Source organism: Tympanuchus pallidicinctus, unplaced genomic scaffold (genome assembly GCF_026119805.1).
Source record: "Tympanuchus pallidicinctus isolate F22 unplaced genomic scaffold, pur_lepc_1.0 scaffold11, whole genome shotgun sequence".
Taxonomy (NCBI): Eukaryota; Metazoa; Chordata; class Aves; order Galliformes; family Phasianidae; genus Tympanuchus; species Tympanuchus pallidicinctus.
The window spans coordinates 9,018,225-9,036,139 of NW_026294627.1; the positions used below are offsets into that span (position 1 = coordinate 9,018,225).

Here is a 17,915-nt window from a genome sequence, read left to right on the forward strand (position 1 = left end):
CATCACCAAAATGCTGGGCAGCCTGGCCAGCTGGAAAACACCCGGCACCAATGAAAATAGGAGACTTCTTTCCTCCATCTGTCCTGCTATTGCTGCTGTCTCTAGGGAGCTTTCATCCAAGCAGATGAGCCTCCAGGGTAAGTGTCTGAAGTGGCAGTCTGACTGCCTTTTCAGCTGGGGTAGACAAAAAGGCACTTTAGGGCATGATTCTGGTGACCTATTTCAGGCGTGCTCACGGATGAGTAAGACTGTGCCCTGATTTCCACTCCCGGGTGAGAGGGGAGCCTGGGCTGCCACCTGGAGATGCTGAAACAAGAAGAGAGCTGTGGGAAATGTGGGCATTGTGGGGCACAGGAGAAATGCCAACCTCTGTCCACCTCAGCAGCCCCCAGTGTTACCACCCTCCGCTTGGAGATGGAGCTTGGCTTATGAGGGAAGCCTGTCAAGGAAGGAGAAATCACTTCCTCGTGGCTGTTTTTCAGCTCTCTCTGAGGTGATGCATAAATTAGATAGCACATCCTTGGTATACAGCTTGACGGGATTTATTAAAATGTTGGGTCATGTCATGCGTGAATGCTCTGGCTTACAGATACTTGCAAGCTCATTGCTGCAGCAGGGCTCAGGAGCATGTAAGCAAACCACTATGCTGCAAGACTACACCAACCTATTCCTCAGAAGCAAAAATACCCACGTGTTACTTGTTAACCCCTCCTCGCATGAAACTATTGCTCCAATCAGGAGAAAAAAAATCCCAGTTCTTTTGCAAAGAAGCAGAGTGAGCTCCCAGAAGCTGCCAGATGCACATTTTTCTCACCCCTCCTAAAATAGAACTGTAATTTTAATTTACTCAAATGAATGAGCCGTTGACTAAACAGACATTAATTTTAAAATTCACGTTAAGAAAAGAGACACTTGGGATAATTTTGATTGATTTACTTGGCAGAGTTTTGATAGCTACTGAAAAACATACTATTCATGTTTAGGTGAAAAATAAATGGAGTCAAATAAGTGTCACTGCATAGTACTAAGAGGTATATACAGCCACATGTAAAAATGCATAAACACAAACATTTCTGTACAGCAACTTTTCTTTTCAGTCTGTATAGAGAAACACTGGTTTATAATATGGGGAAAATATAAAGCAGACGTACATGCAACAAGGACGTGACAGTTACACGGGTCCCACCTGCCTCCCAAGAGTTACAACAACAACAACAAGAATAATAAAAGCCTTTTTCGGGGAAAAAAAAAAAAAAATTGAAACCTGGAATGTTTTCATGTTGAGGTTTCCAGAGAGCTTCAGATTTCAAATATACCTGAAGTTGATTTAAAGGCTTGATTCAAAGCCCTGTGAAGGCAATGGAAAGACTCCATTGGTTTCAGTGAGCTTGGGGTCAGGCCCAGCTATTTAACCACGATCCCATTCTGCCCTCCCCCAAAATCCGAAGTCTGCAGATAAAAATAAACAATCGTATCATACAAAACTTTGTATATAGAATACAAAAGGTAACCGCTGTCTTTTTGTATAAAATACAACTTTCTGATAGTATATTTATTTCACATATGTATAAATATAACCCAAATAATATGATTTTATTATTCCTACCAAAATATTATTACTTTTTGGTTTTGTTTTTTGTTTTTGTTTTTTTGTTGGCTTTTTTTTTTTTTTTTTTTTTTACAAAAGTTTACAAAACAAATAATTTTTATATTTACAACCCAATACTGCGAAGAGCGTTCGGTCGATGATGAAAAATAGACTCTGAGGGTAGTGCACTTAGCCATTGCAAAGAAAGGAAAACAAAGACACTAACTCTGCTTGGATACAGGTGTTCTGAAGAAGTGACACTGGATTCAAGGTTTGGTAGCAAGTCTTTTGCCAGCTCCTATTTCAAATGCATCAGGGTTGTCTTCACAGCACTGCTGTGGCCTCTGCCTTGCTGGGTTTACTTAAGTCGGAATGACATTTTGATCCCAGGGTTGCCCAGTGTCTCCTCTACTGCAGGCTGGGGCCAACAGGACAAAGCTTAGCATTGAATCCAGCACTGGATGACAGCTTGAAGACTCAGAACCAGCTCCTCAGCTGAACATTATTTTACATCAGTTGAGGATCTGGAAAACAATCTGGTCTCAGTACAGGTGGCTTCCTCAATGGCATGTGAGTGCAGCTGAAGTTAGCAGACTTTAGTGCTCATTGCTTGTGATGAGACTAACCCAGCCTCAGCTTTAGCATCAGAATTGCCTGCTCATACAAGAGGTTGGGTGGTCACTGCTGACCTGCTCACAGATGGTGTGTGTGCCTGTGTGCTGATCTTTACACTTTGAACTCCTAGCTACTATTTCACTCTAGTTGTGCACAGCATGTAGGGGATGCATTTGTTAGACTGCATCTGTATCACTCCCAAAGTAGGTAGGGCGCCAGTGGCCTGAGCTGAAAAGCTTTTTAAAGACTTGGAAACATTAGTACTGCATGCACCCCAGTGAAAACTGGGGATAAAACGGAGCTTTCAGGGCAGCTGAGCCACCACGGTATGCAAGGCAGCGATGTACAGCGATCACTAGGTGGGGCAGAAGGGACACTCCAGTATGGTTTCACATCCCTCTCATGAATAGTGTGTCTGGGAATTAATAGCATAATGGACCACCTGCCTCAACTGGTACCTCTCACCAAATGCCCATGTTACACCTTTCTTGGAGGTGCTGTCACCTGTGCGTGTGACCACGCTTCCTGAAACATCGTGGAAAATTGTGCCCACATGAAATGGCAGTGAGAAATAACTGGAAAAACCTTATTGAAATCTCACTTGAGAAATAGGTCAGATATGTGCAGAGGCTATTGTCAGATAGTCTACTCATCCCACTGCCACTAACAAAGGTGAATAAAGCACTTGCATGCATGGGGCAGAGCAGTGCCTCTTGGTGCTGAGGCATGTGAACGTAGGCATTGTATTCCTTTGCCACCTCTAGTTTTAACTAATTCAGAGGAGGCTGTGAAACACGTCTCGACACCTCATTTTAAAGAACAGCATTTTCATTTGAATTGCAAGATCTGTTCCCATTTCTGAATCCTGCTGCCAGACTCACAGTAGAGCTACTTTATTGAGACATGGGACCTCCTTCTGATGTTCTTACTGGCCAAGCCCATAGGACAAAATTTAACACAGTCAAGACTATTCTCTAGCAGTGAAGTCAAACAATGTGGAACCCATATCCTTACTACTCTGTTCTGTTAGCTTTCAATGCATGGTAGCTGCAAACTTGCTATGACTCAATTTCCTATTGATATACAGAAATTGCTCAAGGAAACGTTAGCTGAACCATCCTAAAAAAAAACCAGAACAGATGACTGAGTTGAGTGCCCAGAAATATTCTTCAAAACTGCTCAATTTACAAGCATAGATGTGGTTGAGTGAATACTGCAGATAACCCAGGTGGTTACAATGGATGTGTATGCATGCTGGTTGCAGAGGCAGCACCCTTGTACTCTGCTGAAAGAAGCTGTGTTGACATGGACCATCATTGGACCTCTTAAACTCCCTTGTATGCCAAAGGTAAGCTTTGGAAAGTGGAGCCAAATTACTGTGCAATCAAAATGGTAGTCTCTCCCAGACAAAGAGAAGGAAGGAAGAACCTGTTTGATAGATTGGGACTGGGCTGAATTACCTGACCTGTGCATTGCATTAAAATGAAAATGGAGATACTTGCTATGGCTTCACTGAGCCACATCATGTATTTGTCCTCCTGTAGGCTGAACTGGGAAAGTAGCCCATGAGGGTCAAACTGCGAGCACCTTTCTTAATTAATTTGTCCATTAAGTCACTGGTGTTGTTGGGGTAGGGCAAGGTGGCAAAGGGAGGCTCCTGAGCTCTGGCACAGTTCATATCGTGTCTCCCTCTAAGCTCCAAATGTGCTGCTGACAGGAAGGCAGCCTCCTCTGATACTGGCTGCAGGTGCTGGCAAAAGAGAGAAAGCAAAAACTAGAGCACACCAAGTTACACGCTGACGTCTGTTGCACGATCTGTCTCCTTTCCTTGGATGGGACCACTTACCCTTTTGTGTGGTACAAAACATAGGCTTAAAACAAAACCATTGGAAACACAAGTGTGAGTCTGTACTATGAAGAAGAAAACAGTTTTTGTAACGCCATGAGATTTACACAGAGCCTGATCCTGTCAGGGCTGAGTAGTCCCAAGGTAGTTAAGGGCTGCGAAGACAATGACTGAAGATCTCTGGACCACTTGGGCTGCTACTTACACTCAGAGAAATGATGTTTCACAGCCAATACCACTCTCTGGTGCTTCAGCGTGTGGGAAGCTAAGTGTTTTTCCACACAGCACCCACGAGAAGAACTAATGAGTTTGCAATGTGCTGGGCACCAGCGTGAGGAACAGACCCTTCACGTATTCTCACACGTTTCTGTCAGCCATGACTACTGTTTACATTATCGTTTGATCAGGGAGACATCACGGCTGTTCCTAGAGCAACTCTTCAAACAAGGTGGTCGCCCTATGTGGTATTTTAAAGGACAGCCCAGTTACTGGACTGTAAGTTAACAGAGCAGATTGTTGGCATCTAAAGAAAAAGCTAACGTCCTTACTGCTTCTTCATCTGTTTCACCCTTGGCACTGTCACTTATGAGTGGTTCCCCAAAATCTCATCAAGATTGATGTCTTTCATCCAGTCATCGTTACCAGGTTCCGTTTTCAGTAAAGAATCTATAAAGTCTGAATCACTGTTGAGTGCAGGTCCTATACTGTCACTCTGCTGGTTCAGAAAGTCAAACGCGAGGTCACTACCGTGATCGCCTCCTTGGTAAGCCCGGGAGTTTTGGTTGGTAGACGTGAAACTGGTAGATGGCAGAGATGACGGAGGTGTCATACTTGTTCCAGGCTGATTCAAGGAAGGCACAGTCTGTCCTCTTAGCTGGTTAGGTCTCACGCTTAGACCTCGCAGTGACCCAGCAGATTGTCCATTTACAGTCTGGTGCATTTGGTTCAGAGGAGGCCTCATTTGGACTCCCGCTGTTAATTGATTGGGAGGTGCCAATGCACGCTGAGGAAAATGCTGGTTGCCCATGCTGCGTTGCAAAGACTGGTTAGAATATGGAGTGCCTGTGGGGAAACGGACACCGGCGGGTTTCAGTGTGTCCTGCTGCTTCACAGCAGCTTCTTGCGGGGCCCAGTTCTGAGCAGTGGCCGTAGCTGTGATCATCACATTGGGTGGTCTTTGCACGGGGATACCTGTGGCTCCGTGGTTCAAACTTGGCCTTACTTGCTGTGAGCTGACCACCGACCCAGTCCCAAAAGCAGCTACGTTGTTGCTCTGCGTCATGGTTTGCTGTCGAGACATCATGGGGTTATTCTGACTGGGCAGGACCTGGTTTTGGTTTCTGTGTGGCTGCATTTGGCTCATTCCTGAAGTCACGCTGTACGCGCTCGGTTGGTTGCAAGGAAGGCTCCCATAGCAGCCCATACTCCGAGCAGCAGGAACAGAAGGCATTCGGGTCCCAGCAGGGGTGGACATGAGGCTGGAGCTCTGAGGCATGATGCTGTGTGTTGAAATTGGGTTTGATAAGGACATGCTGGAGTTCATGCTCACAGCTGGTGAACCACCTGGAAAGGAGAAAACATGCATGTTAAAATATAAATGCATTGAGGCATGGTGTCATTCAAATACCAACAGGTTAAGAATCCTGAATTTCTTGAGTAAGATATCTTGCTCTGACAGGATTTACGTGTACTTGTTCGAAGCCTTAAAAATACCTATCAGCTAATGGGTGGCTTGCTTTATATGAAGCCACTGGTGGTCTTTCCATCCTTTCAGAGGACATCAGATGAGCCAGAAGTGTTCTTGCTGGGAGAGAAATATTGGAATAAGGAGGGATAAACAGAACCAGTGGGAAGGAACAAACACTATTCTGCCTTTTTCTTTTTTTTTAAATAGAAATGATAGAAATGCAGGACAAAACCCATTTAAGTGAGGTGAGATTCATATTTCCCTTTCCTGCTGCCCATCCAAACCTGCATCTCATCCACTTGCAGCACACAGCCTCTGCCCTGGGCAGATGCCAGGAGAGCTGCCCAGTCCTGTGACCTGCTTGCTCCTGTGTGGTGTGGTGACCAAGCAGGCATGAGACCATTGCTTATGCAGTGCAGGGGACTGAATTAATTCCAGGCCCCACTGGCTGTCTGAAGAAGACCAAACATTTTCTAGATACAGACATGTAGATAGCTGAAACCATCTACAAACCCAGGCTGAATTTGACTAACTTTGACTTCATCCCCAAATTCTGTTATGCATCAGTCTGATTATTTTTATCAGTTGGTCCATCATCAGTCCTGTCTTGGTGCACGGTGCAGGTGCTTAAAGACCATGACTGTGTCTGCAGTGTTCTCCAGTATCCCAATGTGTGGCATATTTTCCAGTCCTTCAGTCATTTTCAGTTCTTTTCAAAACTTGCCATTTTTCAGCATCTGATTTCAAGGCTACACATCACAGCTACCCACAGTATTTAATGGCTCTTGCACAACTCCAGAACGGATGTAAAGCAAGCTTTTTGTTTCTTGTTCAGTACCATCTCAGACTGAGTCCTTCCAGTTGTATTTGCAGGAATATCTGGAGGCCTATTAGCCATTTCCTTACGTACCATGTTAATTTTTTATTACTCTGGTTTCTGAATCAAAATATGCAGTACCAAGTTGTATGCCTGAAAGTACACGACCTGAGCAACTATTTCCTTTATCAACCAAAGTTGTGGTTTCATTGGAAAAAGAAAAAATAGCATAACATTTTGAAAAGATGCCTTTTATGAAAAACCCATATTGCCTGACATTGATTATATTCTCTTCTTCTTAAATTCTTTCTTATATAGCTACATTGGCTCCCCAGTACTTTTGCTGGGCTCCACATTAGATCACTATGGTATCAATTACCTAGTTAGTCTTTTAATTTTTGTTATGGCTTTAGTTTTCTTCCTTGGCGTTTCAGGACTAAATAAAAAGTGACATTAAGAATTTGGAGAACCTCTCAGCCAGCTCTTGTAGAACTCTTGAACACAAATCATGCACATACATATTTTAAAAGTCTATGTTTAGTAACAGCTGTTTAATATACTGTTCCTGTTGAAATTTCACCATAACGATGTTCAGTTCACTGAGGCTGGAATAGAATAAAAGAATTATCACATATTTCTGCTGTTTCTTCATTATTTTTATACATATGCTATTGCTGTTTTGTAACGGATGCAAAGGATTCTTTTTTCACTGAAGTACTTGTAAATAATCTCCTCCTAACTCATTATTAACACCAAGTTTGACTCCACAACCGGAGTCACTTATTCCAAATCAGTATGAACAGACGCCTAGACTGAGAAGCTCACCTTATCCTTCATAAACTGTCTCCAAGTAGGGGATGCTTAATTACAAAGCAATTCAAGGAGACTGATCTAACTGTAGATGTCCCTATTCATTGGAGTCAGACTAGATGACCATTAAAGGTCCCTTCCAACTCAAACGATTCTATGATTCAGTGACCTAAAATCTCGATTCAGTCCCTGAGCTGGGCAGCCCCAGGACAGGAGATGCCCTGAGAAGCCCACCATCGGATCCTCCCGTGTGCTACACTGCTCCTGGGAAGAAAATCAGTGCTGTGCAGGAAAGATCACAGTTAGCCTGTCTTTGGCTTTGCTGGTGGTTTTATGCATTGCTTTCTTCTTGTAGGGTAATAAAGATTGGGGCCCTCAGACTTCGCTTCCTTAAGCTGCTGGTGAAGTGGAGGAATGGCATAGGAAACATTTCCAAAGACCTGGAACAGCACTGAGGGAGAACAGTCCTCTCTGTGCAGTCAAACTGAAGCAGCTGCGACAGGTTGGTGGGGTCACTGCACACACTGTGGGATGATGCCCTATGGGGTGACTGCCAGCTGTGGGGACCCTGAGGGTTGGCATCCTGCTCCTTGTGTAAATGCCATGCACTTTAAGGAGCATGAGCTCAGGACATGGGCTGTACAAGTTGCGCAAAAGACAAAGTTTCTCTTTTTTTTTTGTCTTGCTATTTTTATCCTTTTATTTTTAACATGAATATTTTCCATCCTGATTTCTTCCAGATGGGAAGACATTTCTCCTCAAGCAGTGCTGCACACAGCAGCTGGACACCCTGGGCAGCAGAGGTTCGAAACACCCTCACTGCCCCATTCACCTGCTGGCATCAGGGGCTTCTTGCTGTGACACAGCACTGGAGGGAAAGCACAGAGGAATAAAATACTTCACCACATGTCTCCACGTCTCTTTTATGGATTTTTAGTTAACTTTGTTGTTTTTTTTTCTTCCCCCTGACCTGAGCAAAGCTCTTCCCAGAAAAATAGGAAACAGATTCCCTGTGTTGCTGCCTTATGCAAGAGTTTCCTAACCACTCCATCTGGTAGCTGTGTGGTGAGCTCCCAGCACAGCCCTTTCTCCCAGGCTCACCCAAAATGCTGCTCTCCTCCCTGGTGTTTCTCAGTGGGAAGATTTGCATGGGCAAGTGCTGCCAATCTCATATGTTGCAAATCCAGGAGGTGTGTCTCCAAATGCCACAAGGCCTGGCAAGGAGTCCATCAGATTTCAAACAAAGAGAACCACATAACAATGGCGACCTACTTGTTTTGGAGCCTTTTGCAGACATGGCTGCAGCCAGTTCCATGTTCTCTCTTAGGCTAGAGATGTGTTGTTTACAAGTGTAAGCCAAGAATCTCAGTTAATCATTTGATTCCAGGAATGAGTCTTTAAGCAACACATGAAATCACAGGATTCCCTAACAAAGCTGCCAGCATAGTGAGAGCATTTGTTGTAACAGCACAGGAAGTACCCAGCCAGCAAAGAGGGCCCTGTGGCACTGCCCCCACCGTGAGCATCAGTGATGCTTGTGCAGATTTACTGAAGACAGGATATGCTCAGAGTTGTTAAAAAGCAGCAGGTTGTAGAATGCAGCAGTTTTGTCACCGCCGAGACTTGCAAACAGCAAAGCAGTGCATGAACATCACCATGTTGGTGCTGTATCAGCAGCTTGGGCAGAAGGTGGCAAAGGAGCTGCACTTGGGAATCCATTAAAGATGTAGGAGAAAGTGAAGAAGTTCTGCTACAAAGGATAGGTAGGAATGAAAGGCTCATATCTGCCCAGAGAGATCGTGGATTCTGCCCAGGGAGGTTATGGAGAATATCTCCTTGTCTGGAGATATTCAAGACCCTCATGGATGCCTATCTGTGCAGCCTGCTTTGCAGGGGGATTGGACTCAATGATCTCTAGATCATTGGAATGTCCCTTCCAACATCTACAATTCTGTGATTCTGTGATATCACTGGGAGTTCTATTGCAGTGCTTGGCTGATTTGTTGAAATGCTGCTTGTCGTGAAGCACTGAGGCACATAAAAAATGGACTAAAAGCTCAAATGGCAGCTCTGATGCCCATGGTGGCATCATATGTAATACTTAAGAATCAATGTAAGGGTCTTCACATTGAAATAAGCTTCTGTTTGAAGGGAAGAATGTTTCTAGTCTCAATCCCTGAAGCAAGACGTACCAGAAGAGAAACTTCTGGACAGAGCAAGGCTGCACATTCATGAAGACACCTCTGTATCAGGTATTTCAGTGCGTGTTTTTCTCCAAGCAGTGCTGAAGGGAGGGGTACTCATAAAGTCAGGCCCTTGTTATCAGCGCATGCCTGGCTCTTCTGGAGGAAAAAGTTTCTTTTAGCACATGGACACTTACCAGGATACTGGTTTGCTTGTTGCATGTTGACCACATTCCTTCTTTGGTCTTTATAATCCGGTGGTGGCCGTGTCAAGTGTCTGTTCAGCTGATCTTGTGGAGTGATTTTCTCCTAGAGGACGAGAGTGGAATTTTGTTAATTTAGCAGGAAGGGTCCAGATCTGCAAGGTCCACACCTGCTCCTTGGCTTTGTCAACATTTCTCAGCCCATTTCACCCATGCTGACCTGGGTGAATGTGCACAGCTGGCAGAGAGGATTTCAGCTTGACATTAGACATGCTTTGTCCTATCTCTCCCTCCTTCCTTCCTCCTACATTGGAGGAGTTGTCACAAAAATAAACAAGATCCATTGCTTTGTCCCCCTCCTGCCTCTTCTCATCATAGATACAATTAGGAGACGTGGCCAAGGCTTTGCAAAGACTGTACTGGGATGGTTGTTCGTACCACTCACCACTGCCCTGTGTTTCCCTGTACATGTACATGGCACTGTCTTACTTGTTCTAGGAGTGCAAGCACTGGGGAAAGGACAGTGAGGAAAGAAAGCTGAAAAATGTAGTAAGGCAGCTTTTTTATTTTGGGCCTGTAGAGACACATATCTAGTGAAAGGAAGATAGAAACCCATGTCCTTGAATTGAAATCTAATTGCCCTGTCCTCATAAAGACTTGCTAAGTGCAGGTGCTGGAGTCAGCTGCAAATCTCTCATCAGCATCAACACACAGTGAAGCTGACCTGTTACTGGACACTGATTCCGTGATTTGGCATCTCCAGACTGTTCCTGCCCTGCAACTTCTTGGTGAGGCTTGGAGCACTGTGTCAAACTCTGGGCTTCTCAGTACAAGACACACATAGACTTACTGGCCGCCAACAGAGGGCCACCAAGATGGTGAAGGAACTGGAGTACGTCTCCTGTGAGGAGAAGCTGAGAGAGCTGGGACTGTTCAGACTGGAGATGAGGAGGTTCAGGGGATCTCATTAATGTCCATAAGTAGCTGAGGGGTGGGTGCAAAGGGGATGGAGACAGAATCTTGTCAGTAGTGCCCAGTACCAGGACAGGAGGCAATGGGCACAAACTGGCACACAAGAGGTTCCCTCTGAGCACCAGAAGCACTTCTGTGCTGTGCAGGTGATGGAGCAGTGGCACAGGTTACACAGAGGCTGTGGGATCTCCTCCTTGGAGATCTGCCAAAGCCACCTGGACATGGCCCAGGGCACCCTGCGCTGGGTGTCCCTGCTGGAGCAGAGGTTGGGCCACATGGACCCAGAGGTCCCTTCCAACTTTCACAGCTTTATGATTCTGAGATATGTGACTTTGTGGCGTGAAAATGTGACTTGTGATGTAAGCCGTTGCTGGTGTACATGTGCCTCCTGGAGTCAGTCCTACTGGGCAGGTCCCTCTTCTCCATGACATGCTCACCAGTGCACTTGAGCTTCGTACTTGCAGGCTTGAGGCTGGCTAATCCACAGCAATTTCCACCCAAAATCTATGGGAAATGATATAAAAGGCTCCCTGTGCTCTGCACTGGGCATGAAGGGAAAAGCCATTTCTGGGCAAGTGACCAAGGGCATCCAGTGGCAAATTTGTCATAAGGAGCTTGGATCTTCTCAGACAGCAAACCAGCTCATCACTGTGTGAGAGGACCAGGCCCGGTGTGTGTCTGAAGCCAGTCAGATTTACTCAGGGCTCTTCTACCTGAAAGAGCACACAAGTTGACTTTCTCATGACAAATCTATTTTTTTTTTCTGCTGCAAGAAGCACTCAGAAATGCTGGGAGAAAAGCCTTTCTTGTAGTATGTAGGCATTTTCTTAATGCATTCTAAAAGTGAGATTTATAGAGCTCATTTCAGTATACCAGTCAGCCTTGTAAGAAAAAGGCGAGTTAACCTGCAGGCAATCCCGGCAAAAAATGCATCTAGGCTTGGTGCGTATTGCCATGTGCACAATACAAAACAAATGAAAGCTGATCAAAAATCTCAATCTGTAGAGTCATTTTAATTTCTGTTTAGCTTTTACTTATTTTTTAGAAGAGCTATGTGAGAAATTAACTTTTTGTTCCTGTAAGAATTCAGAAAACTGCAGCACAGAGCTGAGTGGACACTTCTGCGTAAATTAAAAAGCTAACACTTATTTCCTTCATAGGACAATGAAATGACAATTGAATTTCAAACTCAAGTCTTTTTAGTTTGTATTTTTAGAACATTCACACGTTTGTAAACAAGGAGACATCTATAAAAATATGGATTTTATTTTTTTAGTTGTTTTGAAAATACCCACAGCAAGCTATGGATGTTTTTGCATTTCTGTGCTCTTCTGTGGCATTCACTAAACATGCTGGTTTTTCTGAATTTGTTTGTATATAGAAGAGAAAATTTTGGATTCAAAATGCCATGCCAACATGAATGGGTGTGCCCTGTAGGCTCTCCTGAGGCTCTCCTGAGGTACGTAAACCATAGGCTGGGGTTCTGGTATCACCCTGAGCAGGGGCAGCAGGGATGCCCCTTTGCATTGGCCATGCTCATCTAGCACCTTCAGCAGATTGGGTGTGGTATCAATGGCAGTGCTACTTTAGCAGAACAAAACTGGTGGGCTCTGGGGTCTATCACTTCCATCAATACCACACGTATCTCCCTTGCTTCAGCTAACAAGGCAGAGAGAAGAACTGGCTACAATTATCTGGAAATGTACAGAGAGAAATGGAGAAAGAAGAATTCATGGGCAATCTCAGACAAGCAGACAGATTTGTTTTGAGCACTACTTTTAGTGTACCCAATCCCTGCTCACACGTAGACCCTTTATACCATGCTGCCTAGTTTGCCAAGCCTGGAAGTCAAATTTGCTTTAGAGTCAAGGTAGCTCAGCAGTGCACCTTAGCTTATCCTACTGGGAAAACCACTGAAAATATTCGTATGCCTGGAATTAAGCATATCCTTATTTCTTATAACAAAGCTACAGCAGCTCTGATACTTCAGTTGTTTCATACAAACTGAAGTCGTTTTGAAAGGGCATATTGAAGTACTGAGAAATATGAGGTACACTCTAGAAGGCCTAGGCATTGCCAAAATGACCTCAGTCTTGGGTACTTTCTTCTCTGTCTTAGCTTTCTTTTCTATTATTTCCATAAAAATCTTTTCCCCATAAAATAAGGAACTGGAAAGCTTACAGCTTCTGCCAACATCTGCTGCTGTAGGAGGAGTTGTTTTTGCTCCATCATTTGCCGTTGCAGAGCCTGCTTCTTTTCCATCAGTTGCTGATTCAACATTGATTGCTGGGATGAATTCATGTAACCACTTCCAGTGTTTGGATTTGAGCAAGAACTGGAGTTTGGAGTGGGGCCAGCTCCCTGACCTACCACAGAATGTTGATCCTGAAACAGAAAAAATGGCTCATGAAGGATGAAAATAATAAGAAGCAACAAGAAAATGAAAGAATCCCTTTTATGCAATTTGCTCAAATGCAGGGGACAGTGCACAGGCTCTCAGTACAAGTGACTGATACAAAGGCTTTGACAAAGTAAGTAAGGGATGGGGTAACTTTATCGCTCATGGAAGACTATGAGAACTTGCCAGGTGATTCCAGTGGAAAACCTTGATGTTGTACCAGGAGCCTGGGAAACATTAACAGAAGTAACTGAGCTGTCCTGCAGACCTTTCAGGAAACTTCCATTGGGCTGCATGGCAGCCTGTTTGACCACAAGGGAACAAACTCTTCCTCTGCTGGTTCCTACCACCTGATGAGCAGCAGCAAGAATTGTTTAGAGTCTCATTGCTGGAGAAGACTCATTGCTACAAGTGACATTTACTGTTAGAAAATACAGAAGTCACAAGCTGCAACTTTGCAGTGGGGTGAGTGATGGTATTTTCCTTTGTCCCTTCACCTCCCTCACAAGAATGGTCTCTGAGATTGCTGATGGTCTTCACTTAGCACTAGATTAAACAAATAGGCTTAGAACTTACTGGCTTCCTTGATGAAACAAATATGTAAGTGAATAGGATCTTTAAGGGGGCTTTAGGATCTCCCTGGTCTTTTCCATGAATCTCAGTATGCTTCCTCTTCCCCATATCACAGCATCATTAAGGTTGGAAAAGACCTCTAAGATCATCTAGTCCAACTGTCCACCTGCCACCAATATTACCCACTAAACCAGGCCCCTAAGTACTCCACCTTTCTTGAACGCCTCCAGGGATGGTGACTTAACACATCCCTGGGCAGCCTGTTCCATTGCCCGACCATTCTTTCAGAGAATAAGTTTTTCCTTATATATGATCTATGGGCAGCTTCATGTGGATCAGGCCCTGGGCAACCTGTTTTAGCTGTGCATTTCCCCTGTTCATTGGAGGGGAGTCGGACTAGGCGACCTTTAAAGGTCCCTTCCAACTCTGAGGATTCTGTGATTCTGTGATTTTAAGTGGAAGGGTTGACAAAAGGTCATCTCAATAGCAAGGTACTTGGGAAGTCCAGACTGTATATTGAGGATGAAAACAGACATGGGATGAGAATATGTTGCTCATTTTCTTTTAACCATGGTTTCTGTTGACAGAAATATGTTTTCTGTCTACTTGCTCCACCAGTGTTTGCTACTTGGATCTTCACCAAATGTGGAAAAGGACTTTCTCAGTCAGCACACAAAAATGTGTTAGCCCACAAAAATATTCAGCCTATGTTGGATCACTTGATAGTCAGGTGCTCCTTAGCTGCAAGAAAACAGGACTGAAGAGGTCACAACTGTTATGAGAAAACAGCAGTTTTCTGACTCTGCTTTGTTGCAGTTCACCATAGGAAACAGCTGGTGAATTCTGTATAACTTGATATCCAGCAGCATATTTTGACCCAGCGCTGGGGCAAATCCATGGCAAGGGCAGCGTGATGCCCCGTGGAGCAGCACTTCTCAGTGCTGAGGTGTCGTCCCAGGGTGAAGCCCTGCTCCATGGCCACGGCCTCCCATGGCATCCAGGGAAAGAAGGGCCAAACAGCAGTGAAAGAAGGATGGGCTGGGCTGCTTTCCACGCCCTGCAGAGCACAGGGCACCGATGGCAATCACTTTGAAAACCCCAGGAAAGCTCATTTCCGCGTCTTAGCTTTTGCTCGGCACACAAAAGCACCCTCTCACACACAGTAACATGCACACTGCAAACTAATCCAACTTATCTTTATACCATCTGGCATGGAAGAAACACAATGATTGTTGGAGTTATTTCTATTTTAAAATAATTCTGTGGCTTTTAGATGGGGCTACACGAGTGCAGAGCTAGCTGGATACAAGTTTTTGATGTCTCTTAATGAAATAAAAACTGTGACTTTCTTCTGGAGCCACCTGCAGCCCCCAGGGCAGTGTTACAAACCCACCCTTGAAAATTTATTGGGCTCTTACACAATTATATCCCGCACACTTTCCTTTGGTTCCAGAAGGAATCCGGGATTGCTCAGCACTGCCACATTTTTCAGCCCTTATGTTAGCTGCAAGATAGAAACTACCTCCTCTCAACAGACCTGCTTGCCAAGTTGTTGCGCAAACTTTTTTGTCTTTCTTAAAATATTTTGAAAAGAAAAATATGTTACAATAAATTGGCTTTGACTTCTATATTCAAATGACACTCTAGCTTGAACCCAGCCACATGTTATATCCATTAATAGAATTCATCTGTTGTGTTTTTGCACAGATAATGCAGGCTCCACCAAATGTGCTTTCATAGTCCAGTCTAAAAAAAACAACCCCAAAACCAACAAGGACAACAGTCCGCCAAAGCCTAACCTTTTCTCTCTCCCTTATCCCCTGCCAGCCCCTCTGAGCCGTGGGGAGGGACTTTGTTTAACATAAACTGGGCAGCGTCCATTCAAGCTACCTATCAAAGAAAGCTTTTCTGTAACAGCAATTGGCACGATGCGCTCGCTGCTTGGCAAAAAGGCCCTGAGAAAACAGTATAAATCAAGGACTCGGAGCCAGCTTGCTTTTATGCATTCAGTCCTTTCACTGCTGCTCATGAAATGTCAGTGTGAGTCGATGAGGCCGCATTGTGCTCCTCATCCAGTCATGCTCCCATGGGCGGAGGCAGAGGAGGCAGAGGAGCTCCAGCAGCACAGGGATGAGCTGCGGACCCATCCTAAAGCCCTTCTCTGCCCCTCGCTCACGTCCCTGTGGACCAGGAGTTGCTCACTGCCACTGGTGACATCTCTCACCAAAGTTACCGGGAGATACAGAACCAACGAGCTGCAGGAGGACAGCAGGAGCAGCAAGATGAGATGGCGCAGAGCTGGGAGCACAGCCGGGCTTTTGTTTGCCACAAAGGACATTATGCTCAAATGTTTAGATCAGCAGTAAATCAAAGCATTTAAGATCAGATTTGCCTTTCACTTTCCCTGCTGCAACTGTCTTGCATTCATACACATAAAGAGAGGCTCCGGCTTCAAACTTACATATGTGTTAGAATAATAAATCTTTTTCTTTTTCTTTTTCTTTTTCTTTTTCTTTTTCTTTTTCTTTTTCTTTTTCTTTTTCTTTTTCTTTTTCTTTTTCTTTTTCTTTTTCTTTTTCTTTTTCTTTCTCTTTCTCTTTCTCTTTCTCTTTTTCTTTCTTTTCCTTTTTCTCTTTTCCTTTTTCTTTTTTTTCTCTCTCCTCTCCTCTCCTCTCCTCTCCTCTCCTCTCCTCTCCTCTCCTCTCCTCTCCTCTCCTCTCCTCTCCTCTCCTCTCCTCTCCTCTCCTCTCCTCTCCTCTCCTCTCCTCTCCTCTCCTCTCCTCTCCTCTCCTCTCCTCTCCTCTCCTCTCCTCTCCTCTCCTCTCCTCTCCTCTCCTCTCCTCTCCTCTCCTCTCCTCTCCTCTCCTCTCCTCTCCTCTCCTCTCCTCTCCTCTCCAGGAGATGGTTGGACTAGATGATCTTATAGATCATTTCCAACCTTATGATTCTATGATTCCTCTGTCCTCTGTCCTCTCCCCTCTCCTCTCCTGTCCCCTCCCCTCCCTTCATCTTCCCTTCATCTTCCTTTGATCTTCCCTTCATCTTCCCTTCCCATCCCTTCCCTTCTCTTCATCCCAGGGTCACTCCATGCAGTAACTTCAGGTCTGGGCTCCTGTCCTGTTTGCTTGACAACATGGTTGCCATCCAGACCTTGGGAGCACCAATCCCATTTTGCAAAGCAGATGGCAATAAGCCTGGCCTTCTGCCCTTGTGGATGGCCCAAGGGAGTCCATTTGTGGCAGGAACACAGGCAGATGGAGCAGAGCATCTCTGCTGGGCTGTCCCATCCTGGCTGTGTTCTGGACAGGCTTTACCTGCCCAGGTTGAGGGAATGAGTCTGTTCTTCACAATTTATTTCTCCCCATTCTGCAGACCTGGCTGGTGGGCTTGGGCATGGCTGAGTATCAAATCTGTTGCTCCTTATGCTGTCATTCCAGATGTTGAGGTTGACTCGTGTTGGTCTTCTCCACAAAGCTGGTAAAGGCAGAGTCACTAAGGAAAACTGGGGATCAATCACAGCTTTTATACTTCAGCAGTTACAGCAATGTGCAGCTGGAGAGGGATTTCGGCATGGTTAGGAGCTGGCAGGATTCCTCTACCACCAGAGAAACCTGCAGCCCTCACCCTTCCTCTCTTCTTGTCAAGAATCCCTGAATGCCTTCTGCAATTCATTGCTCAGGAGCTGGTAGGGACAACTGGTTACAGAAGCGTGTGCAGACCTTTTGCCTCCTGCTCCTTGAAATGTCTTGGGTTGATGAATAGTTTTGTGGGACAGAAACAATTGGCCAATTTTCTGCTAAACCACAATGCCTGCGGAAGCTGCTGGCTTCTCAGCCAGGAGAGCTGGCACTAAAGTGTCAGGATGGGCTCCTGGGTTTGTAGATTTTCTGTCAAAAAGGGAGGAGAATTAAAAGAAAAAAAGCAAGAGTCTTCAAAGTTAGTTATTCACTGAAGCTCACTTAGTGACAGAAGAGGCTCACTGGAAGCTGCTTCCCCAGTGCTCTCCAGGGCCAGAGCTGGTGTTCATCTGGTGACCAACCTGTGCCTTTCATCCCCATTCATACTCAGTGTAATTTAGGCAACGTAGATTGGCTTAATGGGATGTTTAGAGTTAGCACAGAGGAGATCATAGAGTCAGAGAATTACAGAATCATTAAGGTTGGAAAAGACCTCAGTGCTCACTTGGTCCAACTGCCAGCCCACCCCCGCCATGCCCACTGATC

At 45.0% G+C, this 17,915-nt stretch overlaps 1 protein-coding gene across 1 annotated transcript in view; it reads right to left on the reverse strand.

Moving 5' to 3' along the window:
• Nucleotides 1-918: 918 nt before the first annotated feature.
• The window catches only part of MAML2 (mastermind like transcriptional coactivator 2), a 209,714-nt gene continuing 192,717 nt past the window's right edge, over nucleotides 919-17,915 (reverse strand). Inside the window, exons 3-5 of the mRNA XM_052670909.1 lie at nucleotides 12,903-13,106; nucleotides 9,744-9,855; nucleotides 919-5,612 (exon numbers count right to left, since the gene is read on the reverse strand). Of these exons, the coding sequence (XP_052526869.1) occupies nucleotides 4,633-5,612; nucleotides 9,744-9,855; nucleotides 12,903-13,106 (1,296 nt within the window). The 3' untranslated portion in view covers nucleotides 919-4,632. The remainder of the gene's footprint in view (nucleotides 5,613-9,743; nucleotides 9,856-12,902; nucleotides 13,107-17,915) is intronic.